Source organism: Pseudorca crassidens, chromosome 14, assembly GCF_039906515.1.
Source record: "Pseudorca crassidens isolate mPseCra1 chromosome 14, mPseCra1.hap1, whole genome shotgun sequence".
NCBI lineage: Eukaryota > Metazoa > Chordata > Mammalia > Artiodactyla > Delphinidae > Pseudorca > Pseudorca crassidens.
The window spans coordinates 69648225-69671297 of record NC_090309.1 but is presented as its reverse complement, the minus strand read 5'-3'; the positions used below and the strand labels follow the sequence as shown (position 1 = coordinate 69671297).

Below are 23073 nucleotides of genomic sequence, written 5' to 3'. Positions count from 1 at the left end.
GTTGTCTAGAGTAAGTATGGAGAAAGGCAGAAGTCTGAGCCAAAGAATATTGTTTTAAGAATACAGATGTGTTATTTTCAAGCATATGAAATAGTACAATTAATAGACAAAAGTAGTCCTCCAAATCTGTTAAATAGATGAGACATGTCCTTTTTGCATGCATTGGAAGAATGAATGTAAATTGAAAATGAAATGAGTGGAATTTGAATTAAGTATCTTACTCTCTTCAATAATAATATAATTATATAATAATGATAGTAATTTTTTATTTCTAGCTTGCATCCAGCATTTGGTATATTACTGTATTTAGCTGTGGAGATTTAGAATTACATTTTGAGTGTGCTCAGGGGTTACTGAACTTTTGGTGCTGTGATGATGCCTCAAAATTGTGGTTTCAACTCACTGAGAGTAACATGAAGACCTACAATTCCTTGGCTGTGTCTGAGCACCCAGGCACCCCTTTTAAAATGGATAAAATGAAGTGAATCTTTAACACAAATGTGGAAGAAGTAAAGATTGTGGGGTAGGCTCACGGGAGTTGGAAGGGACGGCTTTAATGTTGAGATTTTTTTGGATGGAGTTTTTTAAAGTGAGAGGAATATAGCACAAATAACCTTAGTAGTCTGGAGCTCTGATTTCAGATGTGTATCATGTATATTGTTTATGATACATATGAACTCTTAATTTTTGTTACTGCTTTACACCCTCTCCTAAATGAGATTTAACTTTCTCTAGCATTTCACGGGACATGCAACGCCGGTTTCATCACTTATGTTCACAACTATCAGACCTCCTAATGAGAGCCAACCCTTTGATGGAATTACAGGTCTTTATTTCTTATCTGGAGCAGTACATGACCGGTTACTTAATGTCTGGTATGTAGTCTTTTGGATTTTGGGAGGTAACATTGCCTTGAAAGAATCGGTCATAGCTTATATGGTTAATGTAAAAGATGAATATGAGATTTGCTTTATTGTATTTAATGTTAGATTTATTTTATATTGACTTGTAATGAGGAATTGAGCCTGCCTAAAAATCAGATGTTTATGAGAAAAATTTAAGAGCATTACATAATAGAACTTCCTCCATGCTTGTTTAGAGATAGAGTGGGCTGAATATTTTTGTGACTGGGCAATTTAAAAACCTTTTTAAAAAATTTTTTTAGGAAAATCTCTGATTTTGTTGAAAGAGATGACTGTCAGGGTTAGTGCAGTAATGCCTATTTGATGGTTTACTGAGGACCTTAAATTCCTTGGTTGTGTCTGAGAATCCCAGTAGCCTTTCCTTGCAGTGGTTGCTGTCACTAATTCCCTTTGAAGCTACTTTTTTTTTTTTTTTTTGCGGTACGTGGGCCTCTCACCGTTGTGGCCTCTCCCGCCGCAGAGCGCAGGCTCCGGACGCGCAGGCTCAGCGGCCATGGCTCATGGGCCCAGCCGCTCTGCGGCATGTGGGATCTTCCCGGACCAGGGCACGAACCTGCGTCCCCTGCATCAGCAGGCGGACTCTCAACCACTGCGCCACCAGGGAAGCCCTGAAGCTACTTTTGAAAGTAAAAATCTATTTGGTATTGAAGAGCCATCAAAAAGTTTTTAAATTTAAGAAATAATAAGAAATTTCTTGGATTTTATAACATCATCTAGTGGTGAAATTAACTTTTTTTCTTTTACCTGATGTTCATGGACAGAATACGTAGAGATTTTAAAAATAGAAGTAGTTTCTTATCCTAATGATCAGTTAGTTGAGCATGCTGTTGACCGTATAAAGTTACTGTAAATTTATACCAAATAATACTCAGAAATGATACTCATCAAATATGTATTTCTTAAAGTAGTAGTGTGGGGAAAGGTTCATGTCAGTCTGGAGGTGGACCTCTGTTCACCTCCAGACCATCAGCTTAGTTCCTAATTTTGCCTCTTATAATCAAATTGTGTTGGTTTTCTGTCCTGTGTTTCATTTTTGAGGAGCGCCTATTGGAATATCTTATTTTGGTTCTAGAGGGTTTATCCCTAACATGAGAAATTAGTAATGCCAAAAAAGTTAAAATCGGCCACCCCAATCTCCTGACATTACTGAGGTGCTTCAGTCTTTAATGCCTCACCTCTTTGGCTCCTGAGACTAGGGGTCTCCAGCTCCAAAATTTTTTGTATAGCAGAAAAGTTGATTTCTGCTGTCTTAAGATCCTGAAGATAGTTTGTGTATACCTGAGGCTTCCTAGTAACAGAGGAGTAAACCATAAAAAACAAACAGATTAAAATGCATATTGAAAGGCTGCCCCCAAAGGCCATTCATGAAAACTTTGTTTTATTAGGTAGAGCAAGCCGAGGGTTCCCTTATAATTACCTTTGAAAGACACATTTCTGAAAGAAAATAACATTTGAAGGCTTCTTGCCACTGAATGAAGATTAAAATTAAAAAACAACTGAAAAACCCTTTCATATTACTGCAAGGAGGAAGTACTGTCTCCTGTTGATGTGCTAAAATAGCAGCTTCTGCTGTGTATAGTCGTGTGATAGCAGTGATTTTGAGCATGTATATAGTATGAGTAACTTAATTTTAGAATGAATCTTGTTTTATTACGAAGTTATTATGCATGAAATATTTAGAATTTATCAAATCAACTCTTAATTTTCTTCTAGACACAAAAATACTGAAAGACTGTTTACTGGTAAATGTATAAAGTCTCAGTAGTTAATAAAAAGAAACTGATCTTGAATCATGTTTGTAAGCCACGCTTGTTACTCAGTCTTTATTTTAATTTTTAAAATTTGTGCCCAGATTTTTTAAACAGCTTCACTGAGGTATAATTGACATAATAAATTATATGTACTTAAAGCAAAAGCATAATTAAGTTTTTACATATGTATACAAATGTGAGATTATTACCACAATCAAGACAGTGGCCACCTGCATTGCTCCCAAGAGTTTCCTCATATCCCTTTGTAATCCCCCTCCCCACCTCAGTCTACAGGCTTGTTGACATGTTTGGCATATTACAGATAAAGTTGTTAAGGACACTTGTGTACAAGTCTTTTTACAGACATATGATTCATTTTTCTTGGGTAACTACCTAGGAGTATAATGGCTGCATCTTACGATAGGTGTATATTTAACTTTTTAAAAAACTGCCAGGGGCTTCCCTGATGGTGCAGTGGTTAAGACTCCGCCTGCCAACGCAGGGGACATGGGTTTGAACCCTGGTCCAGGAAGATCCCACATGCTGTGGAGCGACTAAGCCCACATGCCACAACTACTGAGCCAAAAATAAATAAATAAGAATAAAAAAAAAACCTGCCAAATTTTTTCCAGAGTGGTTGTACCATTTTATGTTCCCACCAGCTGTGCGTAAGAGTGCTAATTCCTTCACATCTTCACCAACACTTTATATGGTCATTTAATTTCAACCATTCTGATAAGTGTGTAGTGGTATCTCAGTGCGGTTTTAAGTTGCATTTTCCTAATTATTATTGATGTTGAGAATCTTTTAAGTACTTATTTGCTATCTGGATATGTTCCTTGACAAAGTGTGTGTTCAAATATTTTGGCCTATTTTTCTGCTGGGTTGTTTGTATTCTCACTGAGTTTTGAGAGTTCTGTGTATGTTCTGAATATAAATAAATTATTAGGTATATGCTTTACAAATATTTTCTCCTAGTCTGTGGCTTGTGTTTTTTTTTTTTTGAAACGAAGCAGTTTTTAATTTTGATGAAGTACAGATCATGTTTTGAAGTCTTTGTTTAACCCAAGGTCACAAAAGTGTTCTCCTGGAAGTTTTTTAGTTTTAGGTCCTGTGTTTATTTGGTTCTGTGATCTGTTTTGAGTTAATTCATGTATATGGTTCAAGGAACGGATTGGGGTTCATGGGTTTGTTTTTGTTTTTTGGATATCCAGTGGTCCCAGTACTCCCAGTACTATCTCCAGTGAATTGGTGCTGCATATATACACGTTGAGTCAATTGCCTGCTATTTGCAGTAGTTATGTTGTATGAAGTCCTCAGGAGCACTGATTCAGTGATACTGAACTCTTACTCCGTGGGGAAACACCAGGGTTTGGTTTCTGCAAGCCTCTGGTTATAACATTTTTGTCATCTAATTAATACATAACCTTGTTTTATGTGTATTTCTGTTTAAAGATACCTTAGTTTATTTATATACATACACACAAACACATAGCTGATTAACTTACGTCAGAACAGAGTTTATCGAACTTAAACATTTTCTCCATAAGCATATCACAGCCTTTTTACTCTTAGGGACACTAGACCGCACGTCAGCGTTATACTTGGGGGCCATTTTAAATAGTGAAATCACCAACCAAAAGCATAAAAGCAAAAAGTGTGGCGCTAAATAGGCTGGAAAAAGAATACTTAGTATGAAAGCTGAAGTAAAAAGGCAGAGCATAGCCTTGTTAAACCTCATAAGCATTGGGCTGCTCATATGCCTCACTGCTCTATGTATACCTGTTAAAGACCATGAAATCACCACAAATAGTGATTTCGGGGTCTACAAATCAATTTTAGCAAGTAGGCAGATTCTCAAAGAATCAGCCAATAGTGAGGATCATTTATCTATCTATCTATTTATCTATTTCTGGACTCTGTTTTCTCAGTATTGCTGTGATAATCCTCCTCAAATTAATCTATAGATTCAAAGTGAATCCAGTCAAAATCCCAGCAATCTGATTTTAAAATTCAGTTGGAAATGCAAAGCACATAGAATAGCCAAATGACTTTGAAAAAGAAGTTGGAAAACTCACTTCAAAACTTGCAAAGCTGCAGTGATCCAGACAGTTGGCATTGCCATCAAGATAGACAAATAGGTTAATGGAAAAGAACGTTGCTCATTGTTTAAGTCTGCCACAAATGCATTCGTGCTTTCTCTTTTCCCATATAACCATGTCACATGGTAGTGACACAAATGCTTCCCTTATTTTGATCTTTAATTACCTTATTTAGCTTTCAAAAGATGAAAATGCTGTTGGGAGCTGATTGCTGTAACTCCCTTTAGGTGTTTGCCTTTTTTTTTTTTTTTTAAATGTCTCATTATCTAATCATCGGTTTTGTTATCTAGGCAGGTCCGTTCAGAAAACAAAGAGAAGAATGCAGTGATGTCTTTTACAGTTACAGACGAACCTGTCTATATTGACTTGACTTTGTCAGAAAATAAAGAAGAGGTAAATAGCTTGTTTCTTAGAGAATTTGTTTTTGGACTTCACAAATACTATTTTTTAAAATCAGGGTTTTGATGATTCGATGATTCAGGAAAGAGAGAACAAAATAAAAATCTTAGACTATTCGAAGTAATCATTGGATTCTGTATTGAGTGCTCACGAGGGGAGAGGACAGGGCGCAGTGGCGTTTTCAGTAATCCTGACATGTGGGCCTGCCGGTTGGTTCCCTGTTGTCAGCCAGTGCACTTGGTTGTTGACTTAGCTCCTCTAACTTCCATGCTGCGTTCTCATGGACTGTGCTGTCTTCTTAGCCTAAACTTTTATTTATAGGCTTGACAACAACTACTTGAATTGTTATTTTGGTGGCAGTGATTATTTTTAAATACAAGAGTTGAACATCCTTACTGTTTTGATTTATCTCTTGTTATTTGAAGGGTGGAGAGGGTAGTTGGATTTTCATAAGTAATTATTAGAGTAGACCGAAGTATATTACCTATTAATGTTACATTTTTCTTTTAGCCTGTCAAGTTAGCTGTTGTTTGCAGAGATGGTCAAGTTCATCTTTTTGAACACATATTAAATGGGTAAGTAAGAAGTTTCTCAAGTCAGAAATTTATTTTCCTTCCCTGACTTGCTACTTATTTATACTCCCACCTCAATATTCTTTGCTTTATGTTACTTTTCATTTAGATTGTTCTGAAAGCCTTCTTAATTCTTTGTCCATATGACTACATACATTCCCAGTGAGAACTCAAGTTTTATTTTAAAAGAAATTGGTTCAGTAGGAAAGCTTTGCTTGTGAACTTTGGTGAAGCCTTAATTTCTAACTTTGATAGTGTCACACATTTGTCACACATTTGTGTATCAGTGAATGCTTGTGTTTTGTTGGACAGAGGGGAGTTGCTGATATGATGTGTAGTAGTCATAGACCAGGGGTCAGTAAATTATGGCCTGCAGGCCACATCCAGTAAAGACCACATGTACCCCACCCTGGCCCCCAAACAAAAATATTTACTATCTGGCCCTTTATAGAAAAGTTTGCCAACTCTTGCATGTGCTATAAACATGGTCTGAGACTTAGTCATGTGCAGAATTATGTTAAACTTTAAAATGGTTTCAACTTTTTATTGTCAGTTGGTGCTCTTCCTTTTACAGTTCTATATAGGGATTATGAAAGTAATATACACTTATTTTAAAACATTCAGGATGCATAGACAATTGATTATAAAACTCAAGTCTCCCTCCATTGAGTTCCACTCCCTAGAGGTAACTTAACATTTTGATGTGTAGCACTTGAGGCCTTTATTTATATAGTCATATGTATGCATGGAATGTATAGTTGAGGGCCCAGAAGTGGTGGGCCATGGTAAGGGCTTGGGCATTTCTCTTTGGGCAGTAGTAAGCTGTTGAAGGATTTTAAACTGAGGATTGATGAGGTTTGATCTAAGTTTTAAGACATTAAGTTTTAAGTCGTTCTATCTGATGTGAAGAGAATAGACCACAGAAGGGTAAAGCCCAAAGCAGAGGCCAAAAATCCTGGATAGAGATGGATGTGGAGTTGGGAAACTAGGAAGAGTGAGTTGGAAAGATAGTGGGGTGCTTACAGTTGGGATTATGGAGGGTGTGTACTTAGTGGTGATAAGATGTCTGTGGTGTGAGGAGCGTGTGGCTAAGGTACAGGGAAGGACAAGGTTGATAGAGGTAGAAGGCTAAAGGAACTGAGAGGGCAGGGTGTCAGAAGGATCGTCAGACTGCATGCTGTATATGGAAATCACTAAGAAAGGGATTCCTCAGTGGAATTGTTGGACAGAGTGACAGCCACTCACATCTTTAAGAGATGCTGAGTGACCCAGAGGCCATTGGATGACGGCAGGAGGGGAATGTAGCTGGTAGCTGGTGACGGCAATTTCAAAGGTTTTGGAGGTGGTGGAGGGAGAGACTACTTGTCTTGAAGTGTTAGTGAAGAACAAGAAGCGTACTTGAATCATTGCCAAGGGTCGTGGCACTAAGGGTGTGGGGAAGGCTGCCGAGGCAAGCAAGGTGAGGAGAGCTCTTAGAGAAGTTGAGGATCTAATATTGTTTATATTTTGCTGATCATTTTGCTCCTGGAACTCTGATGCAGAGGTCATGGTGAGGATTCAGGGGTTGGAAGCAATTAGAGATGGGGCTGATTAGAGTAGGGCAAGAACAGAGCCATTTGGGGCTGAAGCTCAGGGTGGTGAGAGAGCACTTGGGAGCTTGGGGCCATTTGTAAGGGTTGACAGAGTGGGATAGAAGAGCAGCTGTGCCTCAAGGCAGGGTTTGGTGGTGAGGTCTTGAATGTTGGCAGGGTGGGGATAGATGAAGTCTTGACAGGAACACTAGTGCTCGGGGACACTGGTCACTCCTGATGATGTGGAGGCCGGGGGAGGGTCACATTTCGTGACACCAACTTCAAAGAATTAGTGTGAGATGCTATTTTCACATTTTCTAATCTCATTTTTTTCCATTCCCAGATACTGCAAAAAGCCTTTGACTTCAAACTGCACAATTCAGATAGCAACGCCTGGGAAAGGCAAGAAATCAACACCAAAACCCGTCCCTATTCTAGCAGCTGGTTTCTGCTCCGACAAAATGTCATTGTTGCTTGTATATGGCAGTTGGTTTCAGCCCACCATTGAGCGAGTGGTACGTAGCTGCTCCTCTGGAGTAAAGCAGTGCAACATCAACATGTCTGTGGAAGAGAATGATTTAAAAATGATATATTGGTCTGCTTATTGGAATACTTAAGAAGATGTCATATGTTTCCACTTAACTGAAGGACTTTTCAGTGGATGGTTTATTTTAACTTGTGAGAACTCTGTTTATAGTTGGTCCTTGAACAACACAGTTTTGAACTGTGTGGGTCCACTTATGCATGGATTTTTTCCAATAGTAAATACTACAGTACCTCACCATCCAAGGTTGTTGAAACCACAGATGCGGAACTATGGATACGTTATAACTATGAACAAGTTATAAGTGGATTTTTGACTGCACAGAGGGTCGGCGCCCCTAACCCCTGCATCGTTCAAGGGTCAACTATGTAATTTTACTTAACCCAGTATATCCAAAATATCGTTTTAATGTTTAGTATAAAACGTTATTTGAGATATTCTGCCCCCCTTCTTCCTTTATTTGGTATTATGTCTTTAAAATCTGGTGTATATTTTTCACTTACAAGCCCATCTCAGTTTGGACTAGCCACATTTCAGGTGCTCAGTAGCCACAGGTAAATCTTAATAAGAGATCCTGTAGTAATAGCATGCATTGAGTATTCTAAGTGGAAATGTAATGGATGGGGCAGTGGTTTAGGTTTTTTGATTACAGAAGTTTCTTTGGAGACTTTTGGTGAGTTACTATGAGCATGTCCAATAGGTGAGAGACTATGAGAGGAATATCTCTTGCTTAAGCAATCTCTTGTTGAGTCTATTTAAAAATACTTCTTACTTTAAAAAAATGTAATACATGGTTATGGTGTGACAAAAAAGGGAGAGAAGTGTTAAACTGTAAACATACGTCTCCTTGCCATACGTGGATCTCATAACCTCACTCTCCAGATGCAGCCTGTTTCCTGTGTGCTTTGTGTCTTTCCAGATATTGATTAGGTGGGTATAGAGAATTACCTATAACTTTAAAGCCTTGTAGGTACATATGTACTTTGCTGCATCTCACTTCCCCTCCTGTTTAATACCATATCAGGACATAGAGATTCACCTTAGAGCATTTTATTAATCAGCATTGCTTGTCTTTGACTAGCTTGTGGAAGGATAGCAGTAGGAAATTTAGGGTAGGATCAGTCTTTTTTAGGATAGATTATAAGATGATGAGCTAATAATGTTTTCTTTAAAATCTGTTACGTTTTAAATGTCAGTCTTTTAAAACTGCGTATGTGAAAGATTTGAGCAGTACATAACTGAAGAAAGTAAACATGCCTGGTATCTTCAGAGTTTACCCATTTTCCTCATATGGCATCAATCTGAATGGTGATCAGTCTGAGTGACCAGGAGTTTTCTGTGGAAGCCTTCTATACTTTTTTGTATTTTTATAAAAATGCATTTCTTTTTCACTTTATTCTTACTCTCAGTTACTTTGTTTGACACTTTTTTTTTTTTACCTTCCACCCCCTTTCCCTCTTTAAAATTCTATTCCCAGGCTTTAAATTCCAAAGAACCTCATATGTGTTTAGTAAGAGATATTTCAATCTGCTGGGCCCCAAAAGTAGAAACAGCTATAACAAAGGTGAGTGCATTTCATATTAGAAGTTAAGAAAAAAGATATTTGAGTGAATTGAATTGTTATGTAATACTATGTTTAAACTCTTAAAATCCTCTTTATGATCTTGTCTTAACAAATTTTGTGGGATTAGGTTTTAGATATTAAGACTGTAAAACTTTTTTCATTTCTGTGCTCTTGATTTGTTGAACGAATGAGTGAATAGGTGACTAGAAGTTGAAGACCTTGGATTTATTTAATTCTTCCTCCTCTACCCCACCCCCAGTGCAGGATCACTGAGTAAATATCAGTATCAAATTTATCAAATTATTTCATCAATTTATATACTTAAAGGGGCAAAATTTTGTTGAGAGGAATGCTGTATTTCAGGGTGGAATAAAACCTAAATCCATGATGGGGCTGGAATTAAATACCAGATATAAGAACATTATTGTCATGCTTTATTTTGAATATAATGTGGCATCTACATGGAGACATCATGTGTTTGGCAGTCTAATGAAAAAAAGGAAAGCCAAGACATGCTATGATGACATTCAAATGGTTTCGCTTCTGGCTGAGTTTCAGAGATGACACCTTTCTCTTGGCTGTCTGAGCATTTCTGGCAAAGATCAATTATTGGAGGTAGTCATAAAATGTACAGCTTCACTCTTTAACGTTTTTTTAAAATTATTTATTTATTTTTGGTTGCTTTGGGTTTTTGTTGCTGCGCGTGGGCTTTCTCTAGTTGCGTCGAGCGGGGGCTACTCTTCGTTGCAGTGTGCGGGCTTCTCATTGTGGTGGCTTCCCTTGTTGCGGAGCACGGGCTTCCGTAGTTGTGGCACGTGGGCTCAGTAGTTGTGGCTTGTGGGCTCTAGAGCTCAGGCTCAGTAGTTGTGGCACATGGGCTTAGTTTCTCTGCAGCATGTGGGATCTTCCCGGACCAGGGATCGAACCCCTGTCCCCTGAATTTTTAAGTCAGTGTGTCATTGCGTGATCTGTAGATTTTGTTTTTCTTGGTTCTTACTCTTACATGTTGCAGGCTTTAAAACAATGAATGTTCAGATTATACTTAAATGCCAGTATTCAATTAAAATATATCTTTAATTCATATCCTATTGAGTTAGTTACATTAAGTTTTTCAGTAGGAAAACCTTTTAAAAGCTGTTAGTTTTCTCATTGGGGATAAATCTTGCAAAGAGTAAGACAGTTTCCTTTGTCACACCCCTACTATTCCTGTTTAACAGGTGAGAACACCAGTGATGAATTCTGAAGCAAAAGTTCTGGTGCCTGGGATACCTGGTCATCATGCAGCTATCAAGCCTGCTCCTCCACAGACTGAGGAAATAGAGAGCAAGAGGAAATTAGGGGAAAAGGAGGTAATCCACTCATTCTGACCATTTTTGAGTTTGAAATTTAAGATTACTTGGGAGATTCTAAGAATTATATTGGATGGAGCCAAAGCTGAAACTTCAGAAAATGGAGAGGACAAAACTCTTATTAACTGAAGAGGGTGCTCTTCTGGCCATTTGGTCATTGTTAGCTGGATAAGGTAATTGTAGATTAAGCCAGGACTTGCTGTGATGATTTTCATTGGGTTTTGCATGTTGCTGAGTTCCAGTGATGCCTTGTCTCTTGGCTGTCTGAGCATTCCTGGCTGGTTTAATGCTAGTTAGCCTTTAAAAGTGATTGTCATTATAACCTCTTAAAGTGCTTATAAATTTCATTTTTTCTCAACTCTTAAAACCCTCTTGTGATTACTGTACTTGTCTGTGAAAAATCCTCTTTTTGGTCTTCCATTCACTTGTCACTCTTGTCTAAGTAATCTAGAATTTTAACTGTTTTATCATTAGAGAAAGAGTGTTTCTTTACCTGATTTTAAATGTCTTGCTTTATTGGGGGTGGGGGGTTGGGGAATAACATTGCTGTTCTTAAAAATTGTTTCTCAATAACATGATATCTGATTTAAAAATAAGGTGTCAACTTCCTCTAGTTTGGCCTAGATCCTACCCTTTAATTTTTTCCTACCTTTTTAGTGTTTTTCATAAAACATAACCCAAACAGGAGGCTTTACCAAAGCCTCTCTGTTTGCTTTGGTAGTAATAGAACGTTCGTATTTTGATTGAGCTTCCAAGGGGCTGGCAGAACGTAGTTGTTAGATTTGCTTTCATAAGGGATTAGTTATGTACAAGTGAGTTTTTGTATAGCAAACAAACAGAAAAATAGGAAGACATCTTATAAATTTTGGGGGGAACGTAACTGTCTTTATGCTCTTTTGATAATATTTGTTAGCAAAAGATCCGAGGTTGATGGCAAGGGATAATTACAGAAGGGGAAGCTTTTGTGATTATAGGTCTTTTCTTGTGCTTTAGTAATCAGTTGCCTGATCCTTGTCTTTTTTGAATCTTCATATAGAGGGGATTTTATGAATTACATTTTCAAATCATGGTTTTCATTTTTTTTCACTGGAGTCTGGAAACTTGGATTGCAGGTATTACACTTGTCTACGACATTGGCCTTATGGTGATGAGATTCTATTGGAATGAGGAAGAGCGTATTTGTGTTTTTCAGTGTTGAGGTGTGAATCAGTCAGTGGCTTTTGTCTTCTGAGACCTAAGCACAAAGTAATTTGACCAAACTGCTTTAGGTGTTGTCTCATATAACATTAACTGGTCATTTCTGTTCTGTAGGTTAGCATTGAAGAACGCCTGGGAGCACTGGATATAGATGCGAAAAAAGAAAAGGACACCCTTCCACAGACAAACAGTTTTCCAGTTCTCCTCACACAGGGTTTAGAAAGTAATGATTTTGAAATGCTAAATGTAAGTATTATAGCAGTTTTTAAATGAATTAAGATGGTTAATTTTTCTTAGAAAGTGATTGACAGCACATTTACAGAATGAATAGTCATGTTATGTAGCTGTCTTGAATTTAATGTTTTGTGAGTTTAGTCAAATATATATCACTTGGTGGCACTATACAGACAGTCACCAACCTACAAAGGGATTGTATTAAATTATTTTGAACCTGGAATGCATTTTCTCATAGAAATATTGTTGTGAATTGTTACTAGGCTCTTAGGCTTTAGTTCACAAAAGCCTTTATAAACATTGTGTAGCTGAATTATAATACTCAGCATTCTAGATCACAATTTATATTTTTTTCTGTAGGAAAATGCGTTCCTGAGTTTTTACTCTGGATTCCAGAAACTTAATTCCCCCTGGCCGTGAGAGGGGGCGGTGAGGTGGAACCTTGGCAATGGATAGGAGGTTTGGGGGAAAAATTCAAGAGGGTTGGGGGTATATAAAAGGGAGGCACTTACGATTTCTGTGTTTGTAAGTTGGTGACTGCTTGTACGATGTTGCTTAATTTAGTCCTCTTAAATTCCAGAATTTGAAAGTGGTCTGTAGAGAACATTTAAGTGTAAAAAATTGGACTTAAGCACTGCGTGATCAGATTAAAGCAGTTTATATTTGCTAAGTGCATTTATTCCTAGTGACTCGTAGTGATATTATGGTGCCACTTAGTGTAGATGTGACTTTAATATGCAGCCTATGAATAAGGTCTCTCTGACTTGTATTTTGATCTAAATGGGAATATCTTATATTTGTGTTTAAGGGGATTTTGCCAGGCATATCTAAAAACCTGAACTTACCTTTAAAATAGTTTGTGAGTGTATGTATTTTGGGAGGTCAATTTTAGTTTAACATGGCATACAAACCTAGGTGAGGATTTGGTGAGAAATAAGCTATAGAAAACAATTGACAGTGTTTTTAAAATATAACTTATCTGCCATCATTGCTTACTTAACTGTGCTTTGAAAACTTCTTCAGTAGTACAAGTGAACCAGTTATTGTTTTGTTTTGTTTCTAAGAAACATTTCAAAACATTTAACAGTACAGTGGGCCACCATGAACCCATCACCCAGTTTCAAAAATTATTAGCACTAGCCAGTCTATCTATTATTGTTTTATCTGTTTGCTCACCCCCTACCCAGGTTACAGTGAAGCAAATTTCAGAACTATTATTTATTTCATCCACAAATATATCCCTGTTCAACTGTAACAATAGAAATTCCTTTAAAAAACATAACCACAATTCATTATCACACCTAAAAAGGTGAACAGTGATTCCTTAAAATCATCAAATATCCAGTTAGTATTTATCTTTCGCTGATTGTCTTGTAAAGTTTTTTTTTCTTTGCTTTCTTCAAAACTGGATCCCAACGAAGTCCACACTATTTGGTGGATTTGCCTTTTCTGTCTTTTGCAATTTGGGGAAGCTAGGTTATTTGCTCTAAAGACATTTCACATTCTGGATTTTGCCTCCTGCAAATCCATTTTACTGGGTCATTTAACCCAACAAGTATCATTTAATATACTTCTTGTCCATCATATTCCTGTACAATGGTAGTTGGATCTAGAAGCTTGAAGAGATTCAGATTAGAATCATCTGGCACTTCAGATGTGACAGTGTGTACTTTTGTCAGGTGTCATAGAGTTGTTGGGAGAGTAAAGGAAATGATGTTTGTGAAAGCACTTCTTAAATTGTAAAGAATTGTACGTGTAAGATCTTTTCATTATTCAGGATTTTGAGGTGATACGTCATATTGTTTAAGTAGAAGTCAATAACCTTTAAAAAAAAAAAAAAGAAAGAAAAACTAGAATATAGGAGTATTCCCATACTGTATTACCTGGGATATCATGCATTCTAAAGAGAAAAGAGGCAAGTAAAAAAATAAACCAAATACTTTTTCCCCTGGAAAGTGTGTTCCTCATTTCCAAAGATAACCTTCTGAGGATATGTGAAATATAATAGGAGGTCATTAAAAATAGGAATGAAAGGGGACTTCCCTGGTGGTCCAGTGGGTAAGACTCCGCACTCCCAATACAGGGGACCTGGATTCGATCCTTGGTCAGGCAGCTAGATCCCACGTGCATGCTACAACTAAGGAGTCCACATGCCGCAACTAAAAGATCCCGCAACTAAGACCCAGTGCAGCCAAAATAAATATTAAAAAAAAAAAGAAAGAAAGAAGAAAGTGAGGAGTGTCAGGTATGCAACATAGGACCAAAGGTGTGGTTAAAAATCCCTGCTGTAGAACACTTGACATTAAAGTTTGTGGCTTTTTAGGAAAGTGGCAATTTGACCTAAAGAAATAGTCTATAGCTTATGCAAAAAAGATAGGCTTAGTCATTTATATAATTCATGGCACCCATAGGAGTTATAGATTTTTAAATATTTTAAAAATTTTATTTAAATTAAGTATTTCTTAGAAGTTCCCATTTACAGTAGTACCAAAAAATGCCTAGGATAAATCCACAAAAGATGTTTCTACCTCTACATTGAAAATTACAAAAATTGGGAGAAATTAACCAAGGCCTATGTTCATGCTTGGAAGATTCAATATTGTTAAGATGAGCAATTCCCCCCAAATTATTCTATGTATCCAATACATTCCCAATTAAATTCCAGCACAGCTACCTTTTAGAAATTCAAAGGACATGAAATAACCAAAGTAATTATAAAATGAAGAGCAAAACTAGGGAGCTTACCCTACCTGATTTCAAGAAAAAGCTGTAGTAATCAAGATAGTTTGGTATTAGTGAAAACATAAATATAGATTAAGGAACAAAAATAGTCCAGAAATAGACCACATGCAATTGGTTTTCAGTAAAGGTGCTTCTAAGTTGAGTCAATTGGGAAAGCAAAGTCTTTTCAACAGTTGCAGTTGAATCAATTGAATATCTATATGGAAAAAAATGCATCTCAACTCTTTCCTCACATCTTACACAAAAGTCTACACAAAAATAGGTCACAGACATAAATGTATAAACCAACCCTCAAAACTTCTAGAAGAAAATAGGAGAAAATGTTTTGCAGATTTGCATGGAAAAAGCCTTCTTAGGTTCATCACAAAAAGCATGAAACACTTAAGGAAAAATTGGTCATTTGGATTTAATAAAAATTAAAAACTTTTCTCTTGAAATGACACTGTTAGGAGAATGAAAAGGCAGGCCGCAGCCTGGGGAAAAAAAACCAACTTATACATCAAAGGATTTATATCCAGAATTGATAAAGAACTCTTAACTCAGTAGTGAGACTCAACTCAAATAAAAAACAATTGGTAAATGCGTGAACACATATTTCATAAAAGAATTCCAGTGGCCAGTGAGTGCATGTAAAGGTATTATACATCATTAATCATCACAAATGCAAATTAAAACCACAGTGAGATAACACTACATACCCATTATAGACTGATTAAAATTTAAAAGACCAGTACCATCTACTGGGGAGGATGTGGAGTAACTGGAACTCTCATATCTTGCTGGGGGAATGTAAAATGGTACGCCTACTTTGGAGAACAGTTGGGCCATTTCTTAAAAGTGAAGGACACATCTACCATAAGATCCTGCCGTTCTACTCTTAGGTGTTTACCAAGAGAATTGAAAACAAATGTTCATACAAAGACTTGTACATGAATGGTCATGGCAGCCTTATTTTTAATAGCCCCAAACTGGAAAGAACCCTGAACACATGAAGGGATAAATTGTTATCTAACAATGTAAAGAATGTATATTGCTTCATCAGCAACATGAATGAATCTCAAACTTAGGCTGTGAGAAAGAAGCCAGACAAAAAAGTACATACAGTTTGATTTCATTTATAGAACAATTCTAGAAAATGCAAACCAGCATGTAGTTCAGTGGTTGCCTGAGGACGGTGGGGTGGAAGGGAAGGATAGAATGTAAAGGGTCCAAGGAGACTTGAGGGTGATAGAATGTTTATTACAGTGTTTGTTTCATGGGTAAATGTATGTCAAACTGATCAAATAGTACACTTTAAATTGTGCACTGTTATGTTTCAGTTATAATACAGTAAAGTTTAAAAAAAAATCCCGTCTTCAGTATCATCTTCTTGCTACTTGTAGCTGTGGTTTATAGTCTTGGCAGAAGTTAACAATGCTAACTCCTCTATTCATTATCATTTTGCTTGGTTTGGGATAACTTATTTTTTTGTGTGTATTTTTAATTTGAAAATTGTTATCATAGAACCTCTGTCTTTAGTGAGCACAAGGATTATCTGAGAGCTTGTTACATTTTTCTGTCCTGCAGTTTGGAATAACTTCTAAATAGCTAGGCCATACATACCATTATTTGCCTGTGACAGTTTTGGTTTACACCTCTTAACTTGGTGTAATTACTAATAGTGACTCCTTTCATTCACAGAAGTGTCCCAGTTTGGACAACAAATTATCTGATCACATAACATTTAGAGCACTAGAGGATTTCACAAACCATGTATTTTTCAAAGCTTCAGCCCTACATTATGTTTCTTAACCAAGCTTTTGGTATAAATAATGTGCAGCAGCAAGTTCAAGATTGTATTCCTTGACCTAAAGTGTTACTATTCTACTTGGCCATTTAAGACAGTGAAGCCTGGTAGTTTGGTGAACATGCTGTGAAAATTGAGTACCTTAACAAAAAGAGATGCAGACATAGAAAACGGACATGTGGGCACAGGGGGAAGGGGGAGTGGGATGAATTGGGAGATTAGGATTGACATATACCCACTACCATGTGTAAAATTGATAGTGGGAACCTGCTGTATAGCACAGGGAGCTCAGCTCAGTGCTCTGTGATGACCTAGATGGGTGGGAGGGAGGTCAAAGACGGAGGGGATATATGTATACATATAGCTGATTCACTTCCTTGTACAGCAGAAACTAACACAACACTGTAAAGCAACTGTACTTCATTTAAAAAAAAAAGTATTTGTAGACTAGTTCAGACAATGTTCCCTGTAACTTGTACATCATTGGAACTTTGTGATAGCTGATCTATAACAAAGACTTGATTTGAGGGATGTTTAGTATCATCAGACACCTTGTGAATTATTGTTTAACTTCTCAGCATACTTTGCTTTGAACCTTGTGTTCTGATTATTTGAAAATGACAATATTAGGACAGTCCATCCGTCAGTTCCCCAGTGATTATGTATAAAAATACATAATCTTTCTTTTGCATAATAAACTTTGTAATTATGTCAGTGATAGTTTTTAAATAGTACTTGATAGATTTAAGAAGGGTTTGGTATAAAGATATTTTTACAAGCAAATAAAATCCATAGGGAATTTTGAAAGGGTATGTTAAGACCATTAAAGTAGGTTGAAAATGAACTTTCCGCGTTTTTGCCCTGTAATACCTCTACTGTTCATATCCTGAACGTGATCTTTATAGCAACAACAGCCAAAACATAGCCTGCACCAACCATTAGGGAAGTTCCTCTAGTTGTAAACTCTTTTGAAAGATAAATATTTAAAAGTATTAAAGAGGAAGGGGGTGGTATCTGGATTTTGAAACCTGAAAGGACTCATTTCCCACCCTCTCCTATAGATGAAGCATCTGGGTGGGGTTTGGAGAAACAGAAAGGCCTGCCAGAATTTGGACTAATCTGCTCTATCTCCTTTTCTATCCATACAACGTGGGGTGGAGACTGCGTTTCACCCTTAAAGTTTTTGACTCAAGCACTCATTATATGATCTTTTGATTGGCTTAAAATTTTATCAAAAACATTTAAAAGGTATGTTTCCTTGTAATGTGATTTTAGTGTGTTTTGCTCACTCTTGTGTTGATATGACAAGATATGTTTCATAAAACAAAGGTTTGAGAACTTCTCTAAAGTGGTGTATATACCTGTATTTAAATGTCGAGAGGTGTTCTTTTCTGTTTTATATCAAAAATTAGCTTATAAGAATTTAGAATTTGTGGAGCAGAAACTTGTTTAATGGAGTAAATGTCCTGATACTTGAAGCCTGTACTTGTCTGATAGCCATAAGACATAATATAACATTCTCCATTTATTCCTAATCTTTATTTGCTACAGTTGAGTATTGCTTGGTTTTTAAGATAATTTTTAGTGACAGTATTCCCTGTAGTGTCCTTAGTTTCTGAGTATGCTTATTTACATTTTTTTTTTTTTTTCTCACAGAAAGTACTTCAAACTAGAAACTTAAACCTAATAAAGAGAACTGTACTAAGGATGCCCCTGCATGCTGTCATTCCGTTGTTGCAAGAGGTAACTGAGTACGCTTCTCATTTTAAGGTCCTAATGCTATGACTCAAAGACAAAATCCAGTATTCAGAGAAATGGATTTGCTGTATGTAAGCAAGCAGGGTATTTAGAGTCGATGATAGATGATCACTGGATCTACTCAGACAAAATTTGCCTAATCTAGATTTTTTTCTATGTATTTTAAAAATTGAGATATAATTTACATACCTTTAAGGTGTGCAGTTCAGTGTTTTATAATATATTACAGATTGTGCAATTGCCACATCAAAAAGAAATCCAGTACCCACTAATCACTCCCCATTTGTCCTTACCCCCAGTTTCTGGCAACCACTAATCTATTTTCTGTCTTTGTGTGTGTTCTGGACATTCATTCATATAAATCCTAGCCTAGATTTTTATCAGATAATTATTTTTATTTTGGGAATGTATTCCTAGATTATGTTAAATTGGTTGAACATTTAGGAGTTAGGAAATTTAAGAATAATGATTTCCTAATACAGTCTTTCTTTCCCTTGTTCTTATGGATGTGTTATCATGGGAATTCATGGAGATTGGCTGCCTCTGAAGTACTGTTGCTAATACTGTTTTTCTCCTCCTCAGCTTACAAAGAGATTACAAGGACATCCTAATAGGTAAGATGTTTAGGCGACTTAAATTGCTTTGATTTTATAAATATTTTAAATGTGATTGTTTAAAAACAGCAGTGTCTGGCAGCATGAGATTACATAGTAGGTAGCCTCAGATTCTAACTAATAAAACTCAAAGTGTCAGATATTGCTCTCTGCACTTATTTTAAATTGAATGATTCTTATTTCTCAGACTGTATTATAGTTTTTCCTTCCTTCAGAAAATTGGAGGTTTTTCAGCTTTATATATCAGGTCATTTAATGGGTTAGTCTGATTTAATAATTCAGGCCTAATCACGATGTGTAAAACTGGACATCTGTAGAACTTGCTCAGCCTCTGGTAGTTGCTTAAGACGCTACAAGGAAAGATTTTATATAACTAAATTTTGTGGGTCTTTTTTGCTAATTTGATGATTAAATATTTATATAAGGTGTTGATATCTCAAAGATCTCAGCTTGCACTATAGTATTATCAGAGTCTATAATATAGTTTTTCTTTTCTAAATTTTTTTTCGTGATAGGCTCCATTAGCCTTTGGAACTCACAGAGGAAATCTAAAGATTTCGTTAGTTAGGCCCGGCTTACATTTTTGGTCTATATTTGTCTTTTAATGTTGGTGTGGAAATCTTTTGCTGTTTGTACCTGATGATGAGTAGATGATGGGCTCAGATATGAGCATAAAATGCAAAGTCAGCTGAGCCCAGTTTACTGCCTTGGTATCAGCTAATTACGAAGTAAAGCATAGGTTTTATATCTGGAATTGAATTATTTTAGAGGAAGGGATTTTTGTCCTGTTATCTAGTCCATCCTACTACCCCCTCCCTTCCTCAAAAGATGAGTATATTACACAGACCTCAAATAGACCCAGTGAAAGAATGAACGACTGTCATATTCACAGTGGTTATTTATTAGAGTCATTTTCTAGATCTTTATAACTCCGTTGTATTTAATTTTGAATTTGTGAATATCAGTTGATTTGTTCTTTTTTTTTCAGTGCTGTTATAATGGTTCAGTGGCTAAAATGCGTGCTAACGATCCATGCATCCTACTTATCCACAGTAAGTCTTTTCACCTGTAGTTGCTGAACAGTTTGGCTTTGATAAGGATTATCAACTGATGGCTTAACAAAACCATTTTCTCTCCATCTACCCTTTAACCATCAGCTGCTGCTTTTAAAGAATTTGTTTTTTCCCCAGGTGCAATGTCATGTTGTCATCATTGTTACCTTTTATAAACTGGCCCTTTTTTGGCCCAGATTTTAAAAGTAATATATATTCTGTAGAGAAGCTTGAAAAATACAGAAAGGAGAAAAGTTACATACTAGTCTTCAGGTGTTTTTCTATATACATACCTGTTTAGCAAAATTATCTTTACATTGTATGTATCTCTCCCATCCTCTTCTAAAAGCTTAGTAGCTTTTTAGAGTTTATATCTATGCTAACATATCTATATTACCTTGTGATAAAAATGAAATAAATATCTTAATACCTGACATTTTGCTGGGGCTACTGTCAGCTCTTGATTACCTATACAGATGGAAGGGAGGGAGCATAAAATCATAAAGCAACACCAAAAAAACCCCAGTTTTATATGTCACAATATGAGCTGGGTTATTGCCACATCATCAATTTAATTATAGTTTAAGCTAGAAATAAAATTATGCAGTTGACTCATTCTTCTTTTATTTGGTTATCTAGAACCTTACAATAGGTTTTCTTGAAAGATTTTAGTGGATAGTTGAAAATTTTTAATTACTCCTTAAACTATAGCTCTTCCCTTCTTAACAGTTTCACCCAATTCTTGCCTGATCACTGTCCCTTGTTCTCTGTCTCAGGATCCTTTTCCTTCAGTAGTCTGAGATAGGAAAAACCATTGGTTAACCTGTTTTGAGTTCGGCAGTTCGTTCTTTGTATGTCTGTGGAGATCTCTGTCAGGATGTTAAAATGTGGGGAAGAGATGGGAAACAGTAAGAATGCATATTGGGTTTCCCTGCTTACAGAAATCTTGGGAGTTGGTTTGGGGGCAGTGTCTGAGTGGCGTGGTGATGGGCATGGAAAGATTACCACAAGCATAGGACGACACTCATTTTGTGACTTCATTGAATTGCTTAGAAGCAAAAAGAGCCCTAGGTGGACTTGTAGTGAAATCCCTTCTGGAATCAACCCCTAAGTTAAAACTACTGGAGTAGTAGTCGTATAACATTCTAGGTCAGGGCAAAATAGACCATGGAAGTATGGTACAGGGTGGACTCCAGCCCAAAACAGTTTTCTCTCCTCAGAAAACAGTGCTCTTCCCCCACCTTTCCTTCATTTCTTCCTTCCTTATCAGATATCTTTAAGTACCTTCTCTAAGTCAAGGACTGTGCTAGGCATGGGGGCTTTAGTAATGTACAGACACTCTCATTTTTACTGTTTAAAGTTTAACATTTGAATGAAACACTCTTATTTACTCTCGTGTCAGAGATAGGAGGGCAAGTAAAGGCTAATTAAAGGGCAAAGAGTGGGGTCCCTTTTTCTGAAGCTCTGGAGGGACAAAGAAAATTTCCTGCTTTAATTTCTGAAGTATAACTCAGAGGGTTAATTAACAGGAAGTATGTTTGAAATACCATAAGGTCAGCTTTGTATTCTGTCACTTTGTCCTGCTGGTCTCTGGAAGCTGTTAAAGCTTCCTCTAGCTGCTGGGACCTAATGGAGGTAGATAGTGTGATATCATCAGAGAGGAAGTTTCAGAGTGAAGCCCTTTTTAGCCCAGAGGTATGTGCTTGGGGTTACTCTTTAGTTAGTGTCTCCTTTATATTGATCTTCTCTGAAATAATAAGATCAACACAAAGAAGTCCCACCCTGCAGTTTGTCTCTTCTTGCAGTTTCTCCTTCGGACCTTGCATCATTATTTTTTTGCTGTTAGGACAGTAAAGACCTCTGAAAATTTGAGACGTTGCTAGGCTGTGTGACAAGCAGCCACTGCCACTGGAAGTGCAAGCATTTGCTGGGGGCTGAATACTCAGGCATATCTGAGCATGATTTATATATTTGTTATCCATGTTTTATTATAATAGTATCAAAGTATCATTTTTTTGTTGCTGTTGTTCCTTAGTTGCCTGACCTGGTACCCCAGCTGGGGACACTGTACCAGTTAATGGAAAGCAGAGTAAAAACTTTTCAGAAACTCTCCCACCTTCACGGAAAGCTCATCCTTCTAATCACGCAAGTGAGTAAATCAGATTGTTTTGTGCTAAACTTTTGAATGTGATGGGAATGGAGAGAGGAATAAGGATTGTTTACCTGAATGTTGAAAGCACCCTGTTTCAGCAAAAAATTGGTAAATCAGGACCTAGTTTTTGACTAGGAAATGTTATATATTTGACAGTAAGTTAACTTAGTTCTACCTGTGTCAGCTTTAACTCGGAGGTTCTCACCGTCATATTTCAGTTGTTAATACAGTTAGAGTGGTTGTGGTGCTATGAGCAACGAGTCACAGGGTATTTCTACAGTTTTTTGTCGCAGAAAGAAATTGGATTACCTTAAAAGTATTTTCAGCCTTTACGGAGTAACTCTTTCTTGTATTTGACGAATATGCCTTTTGCCGTGTATTTGATCTACATCGTATTAAGGTCATCTGTTACAGTGGTTGAGGATGAGTTTACTGTTGGGGAACGTTGTGATACTTGAGATAAACTTACACGCTACTTCACAATAGCACTTGATTATCTTTCAGGTTACAGCATCAGAAAAAACGAAGGGACCGACTTGTCCTGCACAGAAGGCAAAGTTGGTGTATGAAGAAGGTAAAGCTTGGGGCATAGGCTGAACATTTAGTTTTTCACATTGACTCAGTTCTGTGACTTTGTAAAAACATCAGTGTGAGATCATGCTTTGACACACACCTTCCCTAATAAAACGGGCAAGCTTGTGGCAAAACTGGCAAAAATGTGATCAAATTAAAAAAAGTGAAGGCACAAATATAATACAGAAAC

General features: G+C 36.8%; 1 protein-coding gene and 3 non-coding genes across 4 annotated transcripts in view; all 4 read left to right on the top strand.

Annotated features, from left to right (window-relative positions):
* Positions 1-23073, top strand: part of WDR43 (WD repeat domain 43) — a 47249-nt gene that overhangs the window by 20474 nt on the left and 3702 nt on the right. The window contains exons 5-16 of the mRNA XM_067703355.1: positions 736-875; positions 5067-5169; positions 5686-5750; positions 7662-7833; positions 9340-9426; positions 10644-10775; positions 12087-12218; positions 18391-18477; positions 19075-19106; positions 20095-20158; positions 22194-22307; positions 22815-22884. Of these exons, the coding sequence (XP_067559456.1) occupies positions 736-875; positions 5067-5169; positions 5686-5750; positions 7662-7833; positions 9340-9426; positions 10644-10775; positions 12087-12218; positions 18391-18477; positions 19075-19106; positions 20095-20158; positions 22194-22307; positions 22815-22884 (1198 nt within the window). The remainder of the gene's footprint in view (positions 1-735; positions 876-5066; positions 5170-5685; positions 5751-7661; positions 7834-9339; positions 9427-10643; positions 10776-12086; positions 12219-18390; positions 18478-19074; positions 19107-20094; positions 20159-22193; positions 22308-22814; positions 22885-23073) is intronic.
* Positions 365-449, top strand: LOC137206297 (small nucleolar RNA SNORD53/SNORD92). Its single transcript, XR_010934611.1, has one exon. It is a non-coding gene; the product is annotated as a small nucleolar RNA SNORD53/SNORD92 (small nucleolar RNA).
* On the top strand, positions 9939-10016 carry LOC137206295 (small nucleolar RNA SNORD53/SNORD92). The gene has a single exon (XR_010934609.1). It is a non-coding gene; the product is annotated as a small nucleolar RNA SNORD53/SNORD92 (small nucleolar RNA).
* On the top strand, positions 10972-11047 carry LOC137206296 (small nucleolar RNA SNORD53/SNORD92). Its single transcript, XR_010934610.1, has one exon. It is a non-coding gene; the product is annotated as a small nucleolar RNA SNORD53/SNORD92 (small nucleolar RNA).